The 23,983-nt window shown below is 40.7% G+C and overlaps 1 protein-coding gene across 1 annotated transcript in view; it reads right to left on the bottom strand.

The window, feature by feature from the left end:
* The window catches only part of CDYL2 (chromodomain Y like 2), a 58,733-nt gene that overhangs the window by 15,180 nt on the left and 19,570 nt on the right, over nt 1-23,983 (bottom strand). The window contains exons 2-3 of the mRNA XM_082770177.1: nt 11,957-12,551; nt 3,646-3,863 (exon numbers count right to left, since the gene is read on the bottom strand). Of these exons, the coding sequence (XP_082626303.1) occupies nt 3,646-3,863; nt 11,957-12,551 (813 nt within the window). The remainder of the gene's footprint in view (nt 1-3,645; nt 3,864-11,956; nt 12,552-23,983) is intronic.

The raw sequence follows: 23,983 nt of genomic DNA, 5'->3' as shown, positions 1-23,983 counted from the left end.
AGAATCTTTATACAAAACGGTTTGGCCTAGTCCTTCAGCTTATGAAAATCTATCAGCTTATAAATTCAGACCAACCCTAATGCTTCACTTACTGATTTATTGAAACTCAAATATATAATAAAATTACCACTTTCTCAGAAGTTGCTTATTTTTTAATCCTATCTCGAAAACAAGTTGGTTAGTCCTTTAATAGGACACCTTGTATTGCAAAACAAACATAAAATATTTAAAGGTTTCATTAAACTTCAAAAAACTTATTTTAATGCCTTTCACAGGACAGAAGAAGTTTTAAAAGGTGCTTGGTGCCCTTTGCTTTCAATGTTGCTTACATTCTGGGGAAATCAGGAAGCTGGGAATTTATTGCCTTAATTATACAAAGTGTCTTCAACAGAAGTCTCTTGTTTATATGAATAGAAATACTAGATAAAAAGGTTAACTTCTCTGAATCTCTGAGGATTCATTTTTGATATCCTTACAGGTAAATATTCTGTAAATATTACAGTAAAACTAAATCTTAAAGCCATTCAGTTGTTCTTTGAGCCTCTTCCTCAATTGTGCCTTTTTACACAAATGCACTTCTTGTTACTCGCTGGCTCTTTGTGCAAACAGATTCTGAGTCCTTTCTGTTTGACAAACAGAGGAGTTACGAATCTGCAAGGCTGGCTTCAGGCAAGTGTGGCCAAAGAAATAATTTGTATGAGAGCAAAAATACAGAAAACAGTAAAATAGTATCTGCTCCTCCGCCTTTTTTTTATTTTTTAAAGTCAGAAGAAGTTGTAAGTAAGGAAAAGTGAAGGCAAGGCAGTGCTCCAAAATGCACCTGGTAGGACTTAAAACCCTTCGGTGCTCATGGCTAGAAATTTGAAACCTGCCTCTTTTGTAGGTGAACTGTACTTGAGGTAGTAATACTTGTCTTCAGTGCACACTTTAGCTGCTTGGGGTACGTTTTGTGTTTAATTCAGTGGAATATTAATTCCTATCTGTATTAATAATATGCAGTAAAAACAGTGGAAGGATCCATTTAATTGAAACAGAACTTGGATCCTTGCAATGTGCTGAGATAAAACAGCAGCAGCAGCAAAATTGGAGAATGAACTTCAGAAGCAGCAAAAGGCCTGTGAGAGACAATGCCCTAATGGAGGTGGTAATGATGAAATCTTTTTGCATGTCTGCTTTAGAAATTAATTTTAAAAGTGGCAAGCCCGAGCCACTGCAAAAACAAACCAAAACAAAACAATCAAAAAACCAAGCTGTGCCATTTCATGACACTGGCTTCAAAGTTTTATAAGGTCTTGTAAAATGTAAGAAAGGATTTCTATAGTCCCTGTACATTTTGTAGAAAAATCTCAATTACTATAGTGGCGCTGAGCCAACTTTGGTCGGTGCAAATGCTGCTGGAAGAGCCTCGACACTTTGTGCTAAACCACAGGCGTGATGTGGTTACCAAAATGTGGGATGAAGATTCAGGTAGACTTTTCTAAGCCTTTTATTTTTTATTTATTTTTTCCTTGTAGAAGTAAGTTTCATGGCCACAAGTGCAGTATCATGTCAGAGATAAGGAGGCCAAGTTTTGTTTTGAGTCAGCTTTGACATGCAGAACACTGTGCTGTAATGCTAAAGTTCTTAGTTATTTTAATTAAAGTGAAATTAAAGTGGCAGAAATAGCAGAGGGCAGTGGATGAACAAAACGATTGGATTCCATCTGAAGATTAAGGTAAAACCCAAAGGGAAGCAGGGGAGCAGGGGTGTTTACGGGTGAGAGTGATTTTTTATGAGATTAATTTTATAATGATTGTGGGCAATGCACCCCTTTTCCTTTCTTTAATTCATTTTTTCCTAACGTGGATGGCTGAGGATAACCAGACCGCTATTTTGACCACACTGAGTAAACCTACTCTCTGCAAGTTAATCATTTTCTATTTGGCAAACATAATTTACTGAATGTTTAATCGAGCTTGAAGTTAGCGTTTCTTTTGGCAAAACGAAACACGCTCTCTTACATCTTGTAGGAGTTTGGGGTTTGTGCCTTTCTATTCAGTGGTGCTGTAAGGGGCCAAAACTAAAATTGTGGGACTTTCCCTGAACTACTCCATCAGTTTGTCTTAGCTATGGCCATGGGTGACAAACTGTAGGGATAGCACATTCAACACGCTCCTTTCAGTTTCTTGAATTTTTGCTGAATTTACCACCATGGGAGGTGCTGGATTTCGTGGTGTGAGTGCCCAAGGGCTGCAGCCTGGAGCGAGGCCAAAGAAGTAGCTGCATGGTTGCCAGCAAGCGGCCTTCAGAGGCTAACAGCTTTCAATTGCTCTCAGCCTGGATGAGTTTTAAACAGACAAGTGCAGAGAGCTCATTACCTTGATTAATTCCTGGCTATCCAGATTCTGGTCAGTAAAGTAGCTCTTTGAAATGTATTTCCTAGTTGTCAAATGAGCTCCCATAAAGGTTCTAGAAATAGTCAATGCTGGTGATGCAAGGAGAGGACTATTACATGCTCATCATTTATTCTTAGGCAGAGGTGGGCTCCAGGCATATTGAAAGTTTTCAAAGAACGAAACAGATTGCTTTGGCAGAGCTGAAGAGCTTGAATTAATTCACTGGGCAGTGCATTTGAATGCTGCTGATGTGGAACAGCACAGCCAGCAGTGTAAAGATATGTCTGTTCAGCCTGAACACGCTAAGTCCTTGATTTCCTACCTTTTTTCAGGCCCGTGAGCTCTTCATTTAAATTACCTGCAGCGTCAATTAGTGGCAATTAATACATGGATGGAATGATGGATTTGATGCAATCATCTAGCATGTTTTTAGGGACTAGTATTAAAAGCAGGTGTTTGGTGTTCTGGGTTAATTACTGAGACCGTCCTTTTAAATATTAAATAGATTAAAAACTAGGAGCCATAAAGGTATGTACCGACAGTTTTAACTATTTAGTGTAATTCTATGCATTAATGTCCATGTGCGTGTGTGCATTTGGGAAGGTGGAGTCAAATTTAGGGTCCACAGCTTCTCAGCCCTTCCTGTGACTACGTATGTACTCGAGTAATACAAGCTACAAGTCTGACCCTAAGTGTATAATGTTTTGGAACAAGGGAATTCATTAGTATCGTGTATATATTGAACATCTTTATGCAATTCAGCTGAGACTAGAACCCTTAATTGGCAAAGATTTCATAACTAAAGATTCATAAAGTGATTCAGAAAACAAGCAATTAGGGATCGAGGTATAGTTTTACAGTTACTGTTTCAGGATATAGCCTCAAATGCCTCCATATGCGACAACTGGAGCGCTGTTTAAATTAATATAATGAAAGAGACCAGATTTCTACTAAGGACAGTAAATATCAATTACTTCAGCATGTGAACAACTGCTTCATACAGCTCCATGCTGGAAGTACAGACTCTGGCATTCCTTCCCTTCCTTCCAATTTTCAGTTTCAGACATGCCAATTCAGAATTAATTTCCATTGCATTCTTTTTGATAGAAATCCCAACCATGGAAAAATTAATTATATCTGAACTCCATAATTTCTTTTTTAAAGATAATCACTTAGCATAAAAATACAAAAAATACAGTTCAAGTCCAGCGTTTCCACGATAACCCACACATCAGCATGGTTTCTTTGGCTTTTAGGGCTACATGCTTACCTCTGGGGTCAGTGCATTGTTATCTGAAGTCTGACTCGAGAGCAAAATATGTGTGAAACCATCTTCTTTCCGGACTACAATGTCCCTGAACCGGCAGTTACTTTCATTTTGACGCACGCTGTATCTCAGTCTCTTATCGAAGACATAATCTTTTTCCCCATCTAGTTTCCTTTTCACAGTGCTGTGTAGATTCAAGCTGCCATTGGCCAGAGAAGAACCTTTCAGATGGAAACAATCAGAGCATAATTATGTCTATACTTTCAAAGAAATGGAGTCATACTTTTTATTAGCTTAAACATAATGCAATATTTACAATAGCCTCTACACGATAAGTTTGGTAAATCAGAAATATGCCTGTCTAGTCAAATGTGGCCTCAAGCCATTCCTATTATTCTTTAAAGCCTGTATATTCCAACATGCAGTTCCTTTTTGTTCTCTGATCAGACAACCACTGGGTCAAATGACTTGTAGCATGTGGGACTGGTACTCTTAATGGGATTCAGCTCTGCTTTGAAGATGAAAGCAGTATCATGGTCTGTCCTATCACTTTGGGGTGATCCCTGGATTCATTAGGAAATTCCAATCCAGCTTTGGATGAACTTGACAAGGCAGGTTTTGTCCAAATCCCATCTTTCAAAGTTACATTTTCTTCCTTTTATGGTGACCAAAAAGTGATTACGAAATGCCAATTTTAGCAAGGGTTGTCTCTCGTTGCACATCTCTATGTGATGGTAAGTTTGGGGAGTTCTTACTGAGCTGGTAGATACCACAACTACATTTCCCTTCCCTCTACCCATATGGTTAGCATTAGAAGTAGCAGTTACCCATCACTGCTCTGATCCCAAGCTTCTCCTCATTACATTTTGCAGTCACAATAATAAGCTGACTAACAGATCTGATGCTGATATTGGACCTCGTACACTGAAAGGATTAATGCCAATGCCATGTTGGACGGTATCCAGCATCAGGAAAAAAAAAACAGAACTATGGAAATAAAGATGAAAGTTCCTTTTGAAACATAAATGAGAGTAATAACAGTTTATTCTGTAAAAGCAGTTTATTTTGACATACAGTTGGATGACCTGTATGTTATTATTTTGCTCATCTTTGGAGTTCCATTGCAATAGGCGATGCATCGGGAAATCTTTACAAGATTTCTATGCAAGACTCCTTTTCTAATTATAGAAGTTTCACACAATTGCCATTAAAAGTAAAGCAGGGACAGGTTGCTGATGAACAGGGAGGATTAAATCCACTCTGTTCGTTGCAATAGTTTCCAAATGTTTTTGTTTGTCTGTTTAAATAGACGTAAACCCACGATACTCCCTCGTAGAGAAAGGCTAAGATGCAAACCTTGCCAATGCAAACTCATTCCAGCATCTGGGATAAAACAGATGAGAATTTTTAAAGGGGAGATGACATGAATAGAACATAATTTAAATTTTATAGCTTAAATGACCACTCTCCAATTAAAAATGCTCTGTTGGAGTAGAATTGAATGGTAAATTCATAACAGATCACTCTCTAAAGCAAAACCAGTTACCTTCGATTTATGTCAGCTACGTTTCAACTTAGTTGATGTTTGTGTAGCTAACTGAATGCTCTGGTAGCTAACGATTGGCAATGGCCTGTGGAATTGTTCAGCAGGTGAAATACCCGGGTACACCCTGCAGTTACGATACGTGATGTTAAAAATATGCAGAGCGCTTCAGAGTACTTACTGGTACCTCCCTTGGCTTCCTCATAGAACGGGTGTACACGTGTGTACACACAGATCTACATACAGAAACGTGTCTTTGTTAAAAAGTTTGCTATTTCTGTCGGTCATAAAGCTCTTTTCATAGTTAAATTAAGAGATCCCATCCAAAACATTTCCCGTATTATAATAAAGAGAGGATTTAACTGGTGCAAATGAATGCCTATGACAAATTAAGTTAAATCATCAATTTGAAAACAAGCATTTGAAGCCAGCCAAATTTGAAATTTTCAAGAATTGAAATAATTAGTATAATATAGTGAAACAAATTAACTATTTGATTGGGTTAGACATTCAAATATTATGTTTTTATCTACTCAGTCCTTACTATGTTGCTTGACCCAGCAACAAACTACTAGGATATGAAGAGGTAAAACTCCCAGAAAAGTGTAAAGAACTTATAAAACCAGAGGCATGAATGAACATTAAGTGGAATATGTGTCTGACTAACTGTACCGATCATCTACCTAGCGTAGAAGATTAAGCCACATCTATTTTAAATACAGACACTAAGAGAATGGTAGAAGATTAATTCACACAGATAATCCAGCTCAGCGAAAAGCCTCACAGAAATAATTTATTTCAAGTTTTTTTTTTGTCACATTCTTCTTTGTTCGAGTAATGTCGTTGATCTGTAAATTAAATATATGATGTAAGAAATTATAGATCTTATCAGTATTCTAACTGTCTGCACGCCAGCTGACAGAAATTTAACCTTGGTAGAGAAATATCTAAATTAAATTTGAGAGAAATGTAAATGGAAAAGCGCAATTTCCAAGAATGGATGATTAACAGAACAAGATGTAGTGAGTAAATTGTTGTCTCAGTGTATACAGTGCATCCCTGTAATCTTGTTTAATCTGATAAACCAGAGAAAATGATCAGCAAAATCCAAAGACAACACGCCTGCAAGATCAGGCCAATTCAGCATGTCTGCTGCAGAGATGTGATGGAGCTACTGAGGGCTTGCTCTGGAGCCACTAAAGCATCCAGATTGTCTTTGCATGAGCTTTAATGGTTAGCACCTGCTTAACACATCGGGTAACAGTACCTCAGCACGTCAGAATGAAAAATGGCTGTGTCAGGAAAAAAGAGGCCTTCACAAAGCAATCTGTAATGCATGGGAAATAAATTACGGACGTCACAAATTAAGTGAGGAAGCTTTAGGTACTTCTAAACGTGGTTTACTGGCTTGGCAGTGAGTATATGATGCTCAGTCTAAGTACAAATTGGAAGCAGAAAATAATCCTTCCTGTACGGGGAGAGTAATGTAATCATTAACTTTCTTGTGAAGGTACCTAAACACATACTGGTATTTAGAAGTTTCAGTATTTCTTAAGGGAACTTAAGGTATTTCCACACCACTGGTGCATGCAGTACTCCTCTGAAAATGGCAGTGATGGCTGCTACTTGAGGAGGAAACCCAAGCTGGCCACTTTCTGCAGTCCTTTGCCCTCATATCATCTCTCATATTGGACAGGAATATGAGAAGACTGATCCTTCCCGTTTCCTTCAGTATTTCCTCGTGGACCTTTCCATGGATTTTTCTAATCCCTTTCTGAGCCTGTTGATGCTGTCTGTCTCTGCAGCCTCCTGCGGTACAAGTTTGAGAAGTTTAGTAACCACTACACAGAGGAGAATTTCCTTTCATCTGCGCTTTTATCTGATGTTCCACCAGTTTCAGTGAGGGGTCCCTAGTTCAGCTATTGAGGGATTTAGCGCACAACAGTTCCACATTTATTTTACCAGAGACCTTCATGATGTTATGAACTTTGATCATATCCCCTCTCAGCCTCCCTCTCTCCAAAAGAAAACTCTTTTAGTCTGGTAATCCACATCACCGTCTGAGCTGCCGGTCCCTGTTCCTTGTACTGCACTACTACCAAAGGGGAGGACACGTTGTGATGTTCCCCTTGCTGCTGTTGGAATGGGAAGGTGCCTAAAGGCTCCAGATCACTCTGGGGTTCTGTTATACTGGGCACTGCAGGAAACAGATCAGAATTTGTAGTCTAAAAAAAATGAGGTAGACAAAGAGTAGAGGAGAGAGCAAAAAACGTGCAGTGAGCCTCAGATCCATCCCTCCGGGCTTTGGAGGGCTCAGATCTCCCCATCTACTTCTGCTCCGTGCTTCCACTCCCAGAGACAACAGACACCTCAACCCACCCTTATTTTCTGATCCTTTCTTTCCGTTTCAGCAGAGCTCTGCAGTCTCTGTGCCACCACTTAGTGACCTGGTGCTGATAGCCAGGCAGGCAGCCACACCATGAGCAACTGCTCAAGCTGGAAAAAAACCTTTCTCCAAAACCTTCCTTAATTTTCCAACAGATTGGGTTCATCTCGTGGGCTCAAGAGTACCGAAAGGGGAGGGGATGGGGATAACGACCAGGATGTCGTGGGAAGAAGGGCTGGGCTGCTCCTTTTGTTAGCAGCACACATTTATGCTGACCGAAAAGGAGCTTTGGGTTTCATTTTTCTAGGTGAAATAAACCACATTCCCTTATTCTGCCTGGTGAAACAGCTTGGCATTCCTCTCGGTCTTTCCAACAGCCTTTCTCTGTCTCCTTTCTGTCTTTCTTGTGGGCAATGGTTAATACTGCACATACTTAAGGCAGCTTTCTGGTGATAATTTACTAATAATTTCAGACTTCTTCAGCTAAGGGAGCATCTGTAAGATATCTAAAAGCAATGGGTTTTTATCCAAACTGAGAAAGCAAGCATATTTGGTTGTCTTATACTGCCAGGATTTCTCCAGAATAAATAAAACAGAACAAGCTAAAAGAAAAACAAGAGGAAACAGTGACTAAGTTCATAGAGAAAATTTAAATTAAGGGCACCATGAGACTACAAAGATTTTCGTAATGGAGAAAAACAGTGGTTAGTGATACATGACAAGCAAAAATTCTTCAGCAGATGGCACAGAAATAGAGCAATGTAGAAAGGGAAAGAGGAAATTAAAAGGGGCTGGTTTTTGATGCTGTCAGGAGACCTGACAAAACAATCACTCTCAATTACAATGTATGGAGAGAAACAGCGAGGTGATAACGGGAGACAACAAATGTCACCAGAAGGAATGCTATTGTTAGCTCTGGAGAGCATCCGCCGATGTTCTCCTGCAGAGGTTTTCGACATGTTCCCATCTGCAGACCCTTAAATAACTGTCGGCAGAGATGGCTGCCCTCCTTCTGAAGGGACGTGCAGATGTCAGGAGAGGTTTTATACGAGAGGTCTGTCCCAGCTCCAGCACGTCGGGGTTCCTGGCCTCCACTAGGACGTGAATAATTTCGTGCAAACATCTGTAGATGTACACTCATCTTTCTGGGGTAAATTGCCTTTTTGTGAGAGTTTTATCTATGGGCTGAGCAGGAAACAATTATCCTCAAGAGGATGTACAAAACCAAACACAAATTGGTGGAAGCCTGTTAGAGCCGCCAAAAACTAGTTTGCAAATAGTTATTTGTTTCAACAGAACTGACAGCATGCGGGGCAAACAGAGCAGATATTTTTTGATTAGCTGTAGTATGTAGGGTACTCGCTATATTGCTTGGCTCCATCAGCATAAAGCAAAGGAATACTGCTTCTGGCTGAGGGTTTTTGGAGTCTTTCACTTGTGCTCTTCATCTCTAGACCAACTGAACTTAAAATTTCTAAATGCACTTTCTGTGCGCTCGTACACTTAGCTGCGAAATGAGGCTGCCATTTGGGCTTCATAGAGGCAAGCTCAAAGCTGACACAGATGTCTGCTTTGTAGGATCCTGCACGGGGCTGCCCGGGAGCCGCAGGGTCCGGGAGCCAAACCCAGGTCCTCCGGGCTCCAGCTTTGTTCTACATATAGCGCCTGGGAGCCCTGCGAGCGCTGGTGGGGCACGCCGGGCTTTCGGCTTCCAGACTCGGTGGCAGACAGCCTGAAACCTCTGGCATAGCTGGCTGCCTCCAAGCTAAACGTGGGAGTCCTGCCAAGCAGACTGCCACGGAGCTGCAGGTCTCGGGGGACGGAGCCTTGGGACCTTGGCACAGATCTGGAGAAAGTTTTGAAACCCAAGATGTTTGGAACAGACCTTCTGTTATTCAACAAATTGGCATTTTTTTTTTTTCCTCTGAAACTTTCTTCATTTGTAATTTGTAAAATTTCAGAGCAGTTTTAGTGTGACATCTACCCTGATTAAAGTGGGGCTGTGGCTCTAGCTGACATATGGCAGGGGCGTGCTGGCATCCTCTGCGCCACTTCCCTGCGAGGGTGAGTGCTGAGGGGTTCATAAATTGTTGGAACTGGTGAGGAGTAGTGCGAGGCTCCCTGATCTGACATTTCAAATGAAGCACATTCCTGTGTCAGGAAACAGGCCTTCTCAAGCTCTAGGAAAAAGAGCCAGTGATTTTATTTTGACCACTTGGTCTTGGTAGTCTCATCTGCCCTCTTTGTAGCTTTCTCTCTGCACTGTGCATGTGCTGGGTATCACAGAGCAAGACGGGAAGGATTAGCTGCTAGGCCAGGAGCCCTCTGTACATGGCCAAACACTGCTTTGGCACAGCAGCTTCCAACTGAAACAGAGCACTCTTACAGGGATCGTTTGGATGGGGTTGGTGGATACCATTCAGTACGTCCTGTGGGGACAAATGGAAGGCTCATTTGACCTTACAATTCTTTGTAGCCCTTTAGTTCTTCATTAAAAAAAAAAAATCTACATTAAGGGAGTTAATGCACCGTAAAGATGCATTTTATATCAGAACTTCCACTACAAATAACATAAAGCAAATGCATTAAAAATCATTAGAACCAATTAGAAACCAATAAGAAAGCAAAGAAAATCACTTTATACACTCCTGTAGTTAGATACACAAGTCCTTCTAGGGAAGCACCTAACTTTTTAAGCAGACTCACATGAGCTCAAATCAATCAAAACCCTGAATCCTGCGCTCTCTGTTGTGTCACTGACATCAGCTGGGCCACTTACGCATTTCAAGCTGGCCATATATTTTGCTAGCGTGTTTTTAGGAAGATACTTGATGCCTGAATTGCAGCAGTTGTAAGATGCAAGTATGAAGACCAGGCAAAGACAGCTCTACCTCCCAAATCCAGTAGCATTTTCTAGGTTGCCAGTAGGGCAGAAAACGGGAAGCTGAGTGATATAATTTATGCTGACTTTTGAAAAGTTTTTGGCAGGGCGATTCACAAGAAGCTGTTAAGGAAATGAGTGCTATCATGGGCTATGGAAAGTGGCGAATAGAAATAAATAATTGGAACAAATGGTTACTTTTCATCATGTCAAATGTTTAGGAATTGGCTGCCCCTAGGACCTGCAGAAGGATTAGTTTACTTCTTGTATGTATTAATGAAGTGGGAAGAAAAGTATGAGAGGAAAATTTGAAGAGAATACCAAATAAGTAGAGTAAAAATGAGGTAAGATTTTGAAGAGCTTCATTGAGTCATAACAAAAAGGTGAACTGGCAACAGTAAAGCAGATTAAGTGCATAATGAAAGGAATCATACATATAGCTGTGTTCTAAATTAACTGCAACCAGCAAGAAAAATAATTAAGAGCGACTGTGTATCGCTCAATGAAAAGCTTTATGCAGTGTGTAACAGCGGAAAAAATCATACGTAAAAGACTGTGTTGCCACAATATCAGTAAGCAGGAGGAAATCATTTGGAAAGGCTCCTGCTGGTTTTAAAAGGTATTAAAAAAACAACACCAAAACCAACGTACACCAAAAGTAAAGGTCAAAAATACCCCAAACCTAACAAAATGAAACAAAACAAAACAAGAAATACAATCAAACAATCAAGAAATTGATCAAATTAAATATGGATGCAAGGAACTTTCTGCCACAAAGCATCATCAAGGCTGTAAGTTTGGTAGGATGAAAAAAGATTGTACATATATAGGTAATGAGAAGCTACACAATTGCATTAAACTGCACGGTATTTTGTAGATAACATAAATTTATCTTCTCTGAGACCTTATTCTTTGAGAACTAAGCCAGTCAGTAACTAAGGCAGTCAGTAACTAGAGGGATTAGGAAGAAACTTTTCCTGTAGGCAAGTTGCCTTGTTCACTTCAAGGCTGTTTGTACCTTCCAGTAACGTCAGTAATGCATCCTGCAAGTTCTGGTGTTGCTAGTCACTGCCAAGCACGAGGCTCTGGGAGGTCTGAGTATTCCCCAGCACTGACTACATTAATCCTTACGAACCTGAACGTTACCCAGACATACTTACCAGGATAGTGATAGTATCGAAAAACGAAGTCTCAGCATTATACATACCTCGGCTGTCATTCCTACTACATGCCTTGTCAGCATGGCCCCATCAGGGCTTCCTACTGCCAAGACCTGCAACAAAGCCCACACTGCTTCGTGCCACTCCGTGGGAAACAGAAAGAGAGAAGCCAACTGACAAAAAAATGCCATAGTGTATTGGGAAAGGGGTGTGAAACTTGGTTATGTGCCTCTCACCACATCCCTTGCGTAGCATGACAATGATTTTTTCCATGAGTGGGCTCTTTGCTTGCAGTTTCTGCAGTTCCCCCCCCTCAAGAGACGGTAGCTGTGTAAATCACATACCAATTCCGTTCACAACAGGTGTGTCGTTACTGACTTCCAACACGCTGGGCAAGTTTTGTTCTCCTTCGTGATCATTTATATCCATGTTTTGCTGTTGTGAGCCATTCCCAAAATGTCTAGAATCTTTTTCATGACTGCCATCTCCATTCTGCAGACCATTATGTGGCTTTTTCAGTGGCATGATCTGTAAACCGCTGGGAGTAGTTCGGTAAGTTACAGTTTTAGCAGCCCTGTCATTAGCAGCTGCTGGCTTTGCTGCGTATCCTCTTTTCTGTTTTTGAAGAGAGGGATTAATTCTCTTCCTTTTGTGTGCTGACCCTTTGGCCTTCCCAGATTCAGAAGGTCTATGTGATATTTTCTCAACAGATGACCCTCGGCTTTCCCGTAAAAACTTTGGAGTGCTGGCCTGTTTCCCATGTCGCGATCGCTTTTCTCTAGTAACGTGTAGTCCATTGAACTCATCAATAAATTCCTCACAGTGTAGGAGATGATGTTCAGGTTCCCAGGTGTCTTCGTTGCTTCCGTAGCCTTTCCACCTGATGAGATATTCCCATTTGCCCTTCTTGTTCTTCCTTTTGTCTACAATCCTCTCCACCTAAAAAAAAGAAAGAAAATCACGAAAAGTATCATATTAGAAAGAAAAGCAGCTTGGTCATGAGAAACGTGTTCTTCATTTGCAGCTAGGAAGGCCTCCTTGACATTGTAACGCAGCTTTAGTATTCATGAGATTCAGCTCCTACAACATGGTGCCTAAAATACGAAACGACTCCGACACTGAAAGCCTACCCAGGCTAGCCAAAAGGCAGCAACCTATTTTCCTGATTAAAGCTTATCTTCATTTCATAGGATGCAGTCCAACACTATATTCCCATTGGATCCTACACAGACCACGCTGCGTGCTGATGAGGGCCTAATTGCTGTGTATGTATCTGCGCGACAGAACGGCTGGGGATCGGAGTTACACGTTTCTGGTCGAGAAAGAATTGCCAGGAACAGACCTGGCAACACATGAGAGGGATGCAGTAGCCCCAGTGGTACTTTGACAGCAAGGCCATTTTCCCTTCTAAAAATATTGAGACATGAAACGCCTGATCAGACCTGAGCTGGGAACCTGCAAGAGCCAAAATGTGAAAAAACAAGAGACCTGGAAGATCAGTACTGAAGGCATGATTTCTTCAAAAATCTGTTTGTAAAACGAGCCTGCTGCTGCTCCATTCCTCAGCTACCTCTTGTCTGAAAGAGCTGGATAAAGTGTCTTTTGCTCTGCTGTCAGCTCTTCAGCATTCTCCTGAATTCACACATGGATTAGGTACCTGTAAATGCCTTCTTGGTGTCTTGAAGCTATCCTGATCAGAGAACCAATTAGAACAAATTACACTTTTTTACACACAAAAATTATGGCCATTACTGCCATCTGAATGCGAATTAACAGCACCGTGCTGTTGTGGACAGCAGACTGTGCAACTGGGGAAGTCTTTGAGCTATCTCAGCACTGGCAAGGTCTCAGCTAGAGGGAGAGTGCATATGAGAACCCACATTAGTGATCTATATTGGCTTGTGAGAGAATTATTTGTTTTTGAGGAGAGGGGAAATGTAACAACAATCCTAAGTGAGTTAGAGATGGATGTGCAAAGGTAGAAGCAAATAATTCTGTGTGGATTGGACAGCAAGTCATGGGTTTGAACAGCATCAGGAGACACATAGACAACTCATTAGGAAAATCTTTGTGATGGTAAGAATAATTAAGCACTAGGTAGATAACTTCAGGAAGGTATAGAGGGTTTTAGAAGAAACAACTTTTGTCAGACCAACATCTGCCATGAGTATAAACTGTTGGAAAATGGAGTATGGTGAGAAAACCTTTTGTGGTCTCTCCCAGGTTTTATTTTCTGATTAATTTTTTAACTTCTTGGAAATGTGGCTTAAGAGGAATAAAGATGTGACTAGTGAAAAAAAAATCACTATTGTTAAACAAAAGCACCATTGTTAATTTAGAAGAAATAAATAAATGGATAGCTAATGTAAGAGTTTTCACAGCTCATCAAAGAAAAATGTCTCATGTAAAGAACAACAGTGGAATCTGTACGGAGAATTTAACCTTGGAGAAGGGCAATCACAGCCGTGTAAGTAATTGTTCTTTTTAAGTCCCCTGTTAGAGCAAACCAATGGATTAATTCTGTCTGTTCACTGGCTGGAACTGTACATTCATAGAAATCTTGGTGGGCTCCCCAAAGGCGTCTGAATGTAATTAGCAACTAAACATTATACTTCCATCTCAATTCATCTACCTGGGAACTGTGCTAAGATATCTGGGTCTGAGTCATTGTGGCCAGCTTCCCTCCATCTCCAGGGCACTCAGCTGCAGCATCCCAACCAGCTCATCCCTGTGCTCTGTCTTATCAAATATCTGCACAGAACCACTGAAGAAGCAAAGCAAGGAATCATCTGTGCTCTGAATTTAGCACAGTCCCCTTCAGGATTGCTCAGTGTGGCAAAACAATTAACTGGAGCTCAGTCTAGGAAGTTTGAGATCATTTGTGTGAAAAGAGGAAAAGTACTCACAGAAAAATGAACTGCCTTCTTGTGTCCTCATTTTGGGACGTGTGGCTTTCAATTGTCAAACTAATAGACTTACTCTGATCTTGTGGACTTCACAGGGAGCAGCTGTCCAAATTATCCCTGGCTTTGAAATACTTCTCATCCTCCTGTCTGGGACCAGCCGGTAAGACTACATCAACCTGCGGAACCCCGGAGTGGCCTGTGGTTGTCTGCGGATTTGTTACTTTAATTACTGCAGCTCAGTATACCAAGGAGCAAAACATATATATAAATATATCCTGGGGAAAAAATTAAATTGCTGCTAAACTCAGTAGACCACAGCTATCATTAGTGCAGAGAATTTGGTTTAGCACTCTTCTGCTTGTATGAGCTACACAGTGCATGCGCTTCCCCCTTCTTTAATTGAGGATTTCAGGCTTGGAACACAAGCTCTGTGTCAGGTTGATGCTACCTCGGAGTATCTTTGGTATTTCTTTTGATGGATTGCACCAGTTGTGTTGCCCTACTTGCTCACTGAAGGAAAAGCCTCAGAAAGGATGGACAAATAACTTGCCATTTTCAGGATCATGTACAAAACCCAGTTCTTCAACCTCACCTTTTTTCACTCCCACACAGATGTTTACATTTATCTATACTCTTTACCCATTTTCACATTGTTGCATCTCACAGGGAAGAAGTTCCTTGGAAATTTTATTTTATTTTTTATTGTGGAAAACACAAAATTATTTTGGTGATGAGACATTATGCATTTCAATTAAGAGGATAAAAGGAAAAAAAACACGAGTAGTCTTTGTTCCTGGAAACAAAATACTGGCAACGGAGAATGTGATTAACCAGTTCAAAACAAAACATCATGAGGGGACAATAGAAGTATTTATGAAATTGGGTCAAATTTAATAAATGGTTTCAGAAAAGATATTCAGAAAGCAAATATATTTGGGAAAGCCTAAGCATTTCATTATAGCATTTTCAGAACAAAGCTATCAGTGTTTCTCTTCAAATTTAACTAAACAAAACTAAGATGAAAAGGTTAAAGAGGCATTAAGTAACCTAAAGACAAAATGTTTTGTTCTGATCAGCCCCATTTTCAGTTTATTGTTTTGCTGGGGAGAAAATGAAAAAAAAAAAAAAGTGGGTTGATCCAAACTTGTTTGTTGTCAATGAGTTTTTTGGTTCAGCCATCAAAACCACTGGCTTGACTAATGATGCATAAAAAGTCTGAGTAGATATTTACCTCGTCCTCATTACTGTCTCATTGTTCATTACTGAGTGCATTTGTGGGTAGCATCAAACATGCTTGACCTCTAAACATGGTCTCTTATCTCCCTCGCGGCTTTAAGTTCTCCATTGATTTTTATCCCCTTCAGAGTGCCACTGTGTTTTTTCACTGCATATAGTGAAATGCTTTAGCATGAGCATAAATATCAGTTTGTTACCCACACCTGGTACAGCCTGTCCCGTTTTCCTTCTATTCACAGTCCATGTTAATAAAGAACATCACTTTCTTGTATATTTGCTTTAACAGGTAGTATATAAAGTACTAGCCTTTCTGCATTCACTTCAGGTTACACAAGTTAGTATGACTTTTCTTAATGAGAAGTAATTCTGTGACAGCTAGTGATTAATAGAAATAATACTTTCATTCGTTTCCTAGAATAAACAATACACGGTCTTGGAATATGCAGAAAATACCTACAGCTTCCACGTCTGATTTTCCATTTCCCCTCTGTTCTGTCTTTAATGACAACTGAATAAAATCTTCTAAAAGTGACTTTGGTAGTTACAGTTTGCCAAATCCTTGAATTCACTATATTTGGTTTGGAAGAGTGAGTAAAGTCTAATAATATTAAAATGACCGTGGACAAAGTGTAACGGAGGGGTATCACAGATAGGAGAGTGCTAGAACTGACATAGCCCATTACTTGCCTGGACTCTGTCTCTCCATCTCTACTAATTCTGGGTATTTGGGGGAGCTGATATGTCACTGTATAATATGTTTAAAGAAAACAAATAGAATAATAGAATAATAGTATCTGTGCAAATGCATTTGCAACATACTCTTTAGCTTCTAAATAGTCTTAAACCTAACAGTATGCACAACTGCAGAAATTAGGATGAAAGTCAAAAATGAAATCTTTTTGTTAAAAAAAATGTACATTCTAAATTTACTGTGAAATTAAAAAAAATAATCCCAGACAAGTATGGTACAAATATGTGGAGCTTCATAAACTCAGGGATATGATCTGGTGATCAAGTGCACACGGTTTCCTTCTTCACAAAAGATTCAGGGTCAAAATCACTCATTTAACCACAGTGTTAGTGCCGACATCCAAAAAAAATCTAAGCCAAGTTAAAAAAGGGCAATTATCATTCAATTATTTCTATAGATACAATTGCAAAATCAGAGCACTATATACTCATCTCACAGTTCACAGCAGCTCTACAGAACATACAAAAAATCTTTACGCTCCCAAATAATCACCTTCTGGGAGATCAGTCAGCTTCCAGAAAGGTTTGGAAGACTGTGCATCTGCTCAGTGATTCCCAAAATACAAGTCATGGCTTCTTTGTCCATGCATATCTATGGAAACAACTTAAACTGTAATCTGTGATGCTCAGGTGGTCTCTTTGAGCATGTAGCACAGAGCAGCAGACTGATTTCATGACTCACTAGAAAAACTGCTTTTCATTACTCTAAATTACAGCCCTTGTACTGCTTTATGTATATATATTTTTTCTATGGAGATCCGTGTCCCGTGTTGTGCTTCAGGCTGTTGGAAGGGGTGTAGATGTGTATTTGAAGAAGGTGCCAAGTAAAGAAAGGCAGTAAGACTTCTGCGAGAGATAAATGCCTCCTGATTCAGCAAGTTTGTTTTCTGAAAATTCATAACTGCTGTAACTATTGTTAGCTTTAATATTTTGCTTGCTTGGATTTGTGACTTGTGTCCCTCTTGTATTTTTATTTATTTTCTCAAAAAAAAAAACTGCTAATCAGAGCATTTGTTCAAGATGTAAGAAAAAGATGGGAGCATATCTTCTGAAAGGGTTGCTATCCACGTTAGTAAAATAATGCTGGAATGGATGCTGGGTCTCTCCTCAGCATCTGATCCACAGTTTAAAAACAGAGTAGATCCAATTAACGTGCCGGCTACAAATCCTCCCCGGTACTAAATTTGTGTAGTTACCTGGAAGGAAGTGGAAATGAAAGGGCAAGATAGTCACAAAATAAATAAGAAGACATTCCTGATCTCAATTATTCACAGGCAAAACCTCAATTGACATCTTCCCAGGAAGACGTTGATGTCAAGAAGACACTGCTTTTTATTCTTTTCCCTTTTTCTCTTTGTAAGCATATGGATTTCTTCTCAGGATCAGAAGAGGTGTTTAACTTGCTAGTGGAATTCTACCAGTTCTGTATTTTCACTGGAAAATAACCTGTGAGCCTCATATTAAACTCAAGCCACTGCTTTAGGTATACATGTCCTCCAACACACGGACACGAAGGCTTAAGGCAGACGAAGCAAATGTTTAAAACCTGCTGCTCTTGTCTGGGTGTTGGATCTTTGTGTCCCAAGAGACATCAATGCCATGCAGGCTGCCTGCTCTGCACATTGGTGTGCCGGTTATCTGGGAGAGCAGAGGGGCACCGCCAGCTGTTTTGCAGGGGTGAGGAGGCAATTTGAAATTACTGCCACAAGTACTCTTTGCACATTCCTAAGACTTTTCAAGACCCAGCATTTTGCCTGCCTAAGTCCAGTCTGTTAGTTACCTACCCTGGCATCCAGAGATTTTAAAGAAACTGAGACATAAGCCGAGCTCTGTGCTTCCACATGCAATGTGATTTCCTCTTTGTGCAAGGGTTCTTCTGGGACAAGAAGCTCGCCTTTAGTACCAGTTTAGATAAGACAAAGCCCTGGCTGATAGCCTGCAGAGAAACAACCAGCCACAGCTTCCATGCGGTCCCGTATCTCTAGTGGCTTTACACGGTTTTTCCTGGAAGCCCCACCTTTCTCTGAAATGCAGGCTCATTCAAACTGAAACTCTGCTCTGGCCTCTCAGTTGTTCATTTCTGGAAACTGCCCTGGTGCCACATCTCCAGCTCCGCACGTGGTCTGTTTGCCCCTTTGATCTCATTCGTCCCTCTGGCTCACTCTACTAACAGAGCCCATTGCCGTGCCCTTCCCCGCTCTGGTTTTGCTTGTTGCAGTTTCTCCTGGTTAGTCTTATCCCTCCCCGTCTCTTAAAGCTGTTCTCCCCTGCCATGTAACTTTAAGGATATGATCTAAATCATTTTTTTATTATCATATTGAAGTGTATGTGCATAAAAAGTACCTGTGGTGGATGTGCCAGAGTCATAGTGGGTGTTTGAGCAGGTAGGTGCAACAACGCACCCAAGGACCTTCCACTGGAACAAAGGGACTTTTGTATGGACCTGTACTCTCCCTTGAGAAAGGACTGGAAAAGGAAAATTAAAAAATGATGCAGGGACCGGGAAGGGACTTCCTGATCAGCATGTGTAGTCCCTGTCATTGCAGGCAGTTACATCATATAAACCCTTTCATGGTGCACACATTAATGATGCCAAACAAATTTCTGCCCTGGGCTTATTATTGATAGGTTGCAGAGCAAACAGCCGGCAGTTCTGCGATGTAATCATTTTGTAAAATACACTGAAAGTTTCCATCTGGAAAACAAACCAGCTTTCTAAGGTGCAAAGGTGTCCTAGAATAGTAGAAATGCTCTTTAGCAGTAGGCTAAGTAATCCTGACGATGCTCCTTACATGTAAGAAGGGCGATACTTCTCCCTCTGCAGTCCAGCTGTGCACCCATGTCACCAAAAGAACAGGTTGAGGTGGCAGACCTCTTCAGGTCTGTCCTCAGGAAACGGTTTAAATCCTTTACTTAGAAACAGTAATCAACACATTCAATGTGGAAATCCAAAGAGCATGGGGGTTTCTATTTGATTTAAAGCATAATGATGAATTTCATTTATCAAGTCATCATTTTCTTTTCTATAGTAAATCAGTTCATGATTGTTTTTCAGTGTTTGCATTTCTTAAGGAAAGGAAAGCAAGAAGCAGGGCATACCAAATGTCCTTTACGTTAGAAATTAAAGTCAGTTCTTCCAGAATGAATCCAATAGTTATATCTAGAAGAGTTGATTATGATAAAGAACGCTTACTTTTATTTCAGTAGTAAAGTGCAGTTGGTGATTTTTACTATAACACTCAATTTGTTTTGCTCATTATAGTGCACACTTTAAATTTGGAAATAACAGATATTTTCCTGGTGTGTAGACCAACTAAGGAAAAAAATAGATGTTCTTCCTATTTACTACCACAAGTGAGATAGATGTGGATGAAGTTTGCTTGAAGCAAAACTGTTCTTGTAAAGTCTATTGCTGTGGCAAGCACAGATGACTAAAAATGAATGAGAAATTTAAATGCAAGATGACAAAATATTTTGCTAAGCTCTACAAAGAGCTGGTGGTTTTGGACACCCGTGTGGCTCTCAGCTTTCTACACTGTGGACTATGTCCTGGGCTGTTCCTCTGCTGAGTTCAGTGGGGTTCTCCAGTTTTATACCATCTCAGAGTACGTGTGTGGGGAAGGTGTGTGTTTGTCAGAGATGAGTTCAGAACAAGCAAAACCTAGTAAGGACCTGATTCTGCCAACACTTTCTTTAAGGGATATCAGCAGGATTATTTCCAATTTACTTAGGTGCACATACAATCAAAGTAGGAATCCCTGGGACTTAAACCATGAGATTTTTAAAATTTTTATTTAAAAAGCAGTTTATAGGAACAGGGAGAGGACGTGAAGAGACTCTAAGCAAACCAGTGTTTATATGAACATATCACAGTTCTTTCAGTAAAACTGGCTGGAATGTGTTAAAGATACTCATGTTTCTAAAGAGATACAGAACTGTGCATGCAGTAGGTAAAAATAAAACAAAGGCTATCTAGACTATCACTAACACTAGAGCTTTTCACCAACACTAAACAACACTAAATATGTTCAGAAATTCAGGAATTGTTAATTTATGTAAAAGATGAACCTGAAATCATTAGATTGAATTAGTGCTGTCTGTCTTCTTTTATATTCATTTTCATTTCATTCTCCTGTTACCTTGCTCAGTTCTAGCTTATTTTAGTGTTCTGTTGTACCGTTCACGCACTCTTTTTCTCCACCATATGGACTTCATTCAAACTCAACTCAAGGCCAGGACTTCAGCTCAGCACGCTTACATGCATCCCAAAGCTTAGCCAGAAGTGAAGATCCCCCCCCACAAAAAAATACAAAGGTTCAGCTATAATACACTATAAATAAATATTTGAACTACTCTGCTGTACTACCACTCGGTGACTCATTGCTTTACAAATGCCACTGGTACAACTGTCATAAAATAAACCACATGTTCTTGTGTGGTAGGTAGAAAAATATTTTCTTATCCCTTTTACAGAAAAGTGGTAGACTTGAGCACGAAGAAGCGAAGCCTGGTTTTTGAGGAGCTGTTCGCCACTCGCTGGTTTCCATAGGTGCTGGGGACTCAGGATTTCAGTGTGAGCAGACTTCAGCTGCTCAGAGAGGCTTTATCAACCTCATGCAGTGACATCTGGGAAGAGTTGTCCAAGGGCAGCCTGCTGGCTTTGTAAAGCTTTTGTGCCGTGGGGGTGATGGGAGACACCAAGAGGGTGCAGCCTACTGGGGGACAGCAGGGCTCACAAGGTGACTGTGGCCAGCTACGTGTTCGTCGTACACCAGCCTCGCCTTGCTAAAGTACTGTAAGCACTGCAGAACTGAGCTCTACAGCGATCTTTGCAAGAGGACAATCTAACAGCTTTGTGGATATTTTTGAGGAACTTGCCCTGTATTGCAATGGTATCTTGGGAAAAAGTAAAGCTCTGTGTTGAAAAACATGTCAAATGGACAATTAGAGCAGGCATCAGGAAGTTACGCCAAGATAAGGGATGTGGAATAGCAATTTTGGGGTACGATATGTAACGGGACAGAATACATTTTCTAGCTGCTGTACACAGGAAGACACAACTATCTTTGAAATGATCAATATAGATTTGACGGGCAGCAACCCAAACAATCCCCAGCCTACAGCTTGAATGTGAGTGAGGATGGTGTTCCCTCCATCGTGACTGAGACAAGAGGGAGAGCAAAATGAAGAACTCTGTCCATGTTGTATCAACGGCTGGGCAGGGACGAGAAGACATCAGAAAGATAAATCATATATCCACTTCGTGCTTTCTATCCAAACCAGAATAGGAGGCAACTGGCTTGGAGCATCCATACAGCAAAGGCAGTGACAGTCACATTTGTGAACAATACCACACAGGGAGAGGCTTTGGAAGGAAAAGGCTAAAAATAGATAACTTTGTACAATATATGAGAAGGTTGAGGGGCGATCCTCTGAGTGAAAAGCTGAAGTAGCAGTTTGTAAAGTACTGGGATAATGAGAGAAGCAAAGTCATAAAATACAAAGGTATCTTGCAGAATTCAGTAGAATGCATCGTTTTCCTGGTTACACAAATGAAGGTAATGTGATGGCAGAATACAGAAGTGAGCCAAAAAGAAAGGTAGAGCACAAGGAGGAATAAAGAAACATGCTTTAGGCGACTGTAATGCCATGCTAGGAGCTCAGAATTTTACAAGTATCCAGGATACCAGCACAACATCATGGAAGGATGGCACATACAGGTTCAAAAATTGGCTGTGGAACAGTAATTATCAAAAAGGAAGAATAATACACCATTGTCCCCTCAGAAATAGCATTCAGATGAGTAGGGTCAGCAGACCAAACTGTAACCTCAATTATTACTTTGGTTTTCAGTGCAGATTGAATTCGTGTTCCAGATCTGGGTTGTGCCCAGCATAAAACCCCCTTAGTGCTGGTGCCTGGAAGGAACGAGCTCTTACGGGTTGTCATATAGGCAGTTAGGAAAGCTGTCAGCATTCCTCAGACTGACGCATTTAAAAAACATCTGAGTGCACCTAGTTAGAAATCTGCGTTTAAAAAATGGGGATGGAGCTCTAAAAGTGCAGATGTAAAGGAATAAAAGGGTTTGAGTAACTGGACGGACTCAGTGAGTCTATCTCAGTAATTGACCCAAGCCACGGTGATGTTAAGTGCCCCCATTCCTCTTGGTGGCAGGGCTGCAGCCCCGCGTTGGCCGTACGTCCAGGGGTTGTGGCAGACTGGGATCCTGCCCTCCTTCCTGAGAGATCCCAAGCAGCAACACTGGGGTTTCTCTGGCAGAGGCACAGATCCTGTTGGCTCACTGTAGGGTACTGCAGAGGCATGGGCCACCTCTTGATGCTGACGGCTACCATCTCTTTCTGTTGGTAGGTCATACGGATGTCTCAAGCGGCTGGGGAAAAATGGGTGAAGCTGAGGAACCATTTAGAAATGTCTGTGCTTGAAGCAGTATCGAATATGTAAGTAGTGAATATATTAGTGGGGAAATTTTCCATCCATTTGTTAGTCAGATTCCTAACTTGGGGGCTGTCGTAATGCCTCAGCTGCTCCTGGATGCATTTACAGCAATGGTGAGGCAAAGGGCTTTGTTCCCTGGGCCTCTGCAGAATGGGGCACTACATGTTTATAAATGTAGGGTTTTTAGATTTATTCCCTACATTCGTCTCACTGGGATTAGACTAGTATATGTTCTCTCCGTGGCACTATGCCAGTCACAGACTGAGGCTGTGAGGGCTGCAGCTGTCTGCTTATTATTAATTGAGAGTCAGTGCAGAGACCAACACACACGGGTTGGTGCTCCAACACCCATACTGTTTTCCACACAGTTTATGAATGGAAGTTTAAATTCACAATTTAGTATAAAAAACCTCTGGGTCACATTTAATACTAAGGTTCCACTTGCAAATGGCTTATGAAATTACAGAAAGGAGTTTTAACAAATACCTAATAAGTTGTTAGAGACTCTCATGAATCTTGCACCTAATTAATCTTCTAATGAGTCTGTGATAGTCTTGTAGTATTCTCACAGTCACCCCTAACACAAACCATACATATCATCCAATACTGGAACAGGTGTCCAGAGAGGCTGTGGAATATTCATCCTTGAAGATACTCAGATCTTGCCTGAACAAGCCCCCAAGTAACCTAATTAAGTTGGTGCTGCTTGCAGGAAGGGGGCTGAATCAGATGGCCTCCAAAAGTCCCTTCCAACCTACATTATTCCAAGACTCAGTGACACATAGTTTTTGCCAAAAATATTTACTAATTATTTACTAATTTATTAATTCTTCTCTACTTGGAAAAGCAGCTGAATTTGGGAAACTGAGTTCTGTTCAGTCTGTAGAAATGGGCGCATGAACTGACTCAGTTACACTGAGTTTAGATTTACCAGGCTGCTGGAAGGGAGTTTCCCATAAGCAGCTCTGAACTTCCTCCTTTCCTTGACCTGACAGCATCAGGGATTGTTGACTCGCAGGTCAT

The sequence above is a fragment of the Aythya marila genome, assembly GCF_965140915.1.
Source record: "Aythya marila genome assembly, chromosome: 12".
NCBI lineage: Eukaryota > Metazoa > Chordata > Aves > Anseriformes > Anatidae > Aythya > Aythya marila.
This window is presented reverse-complemented; position numbering and strand designations above follow the sequence as displayed.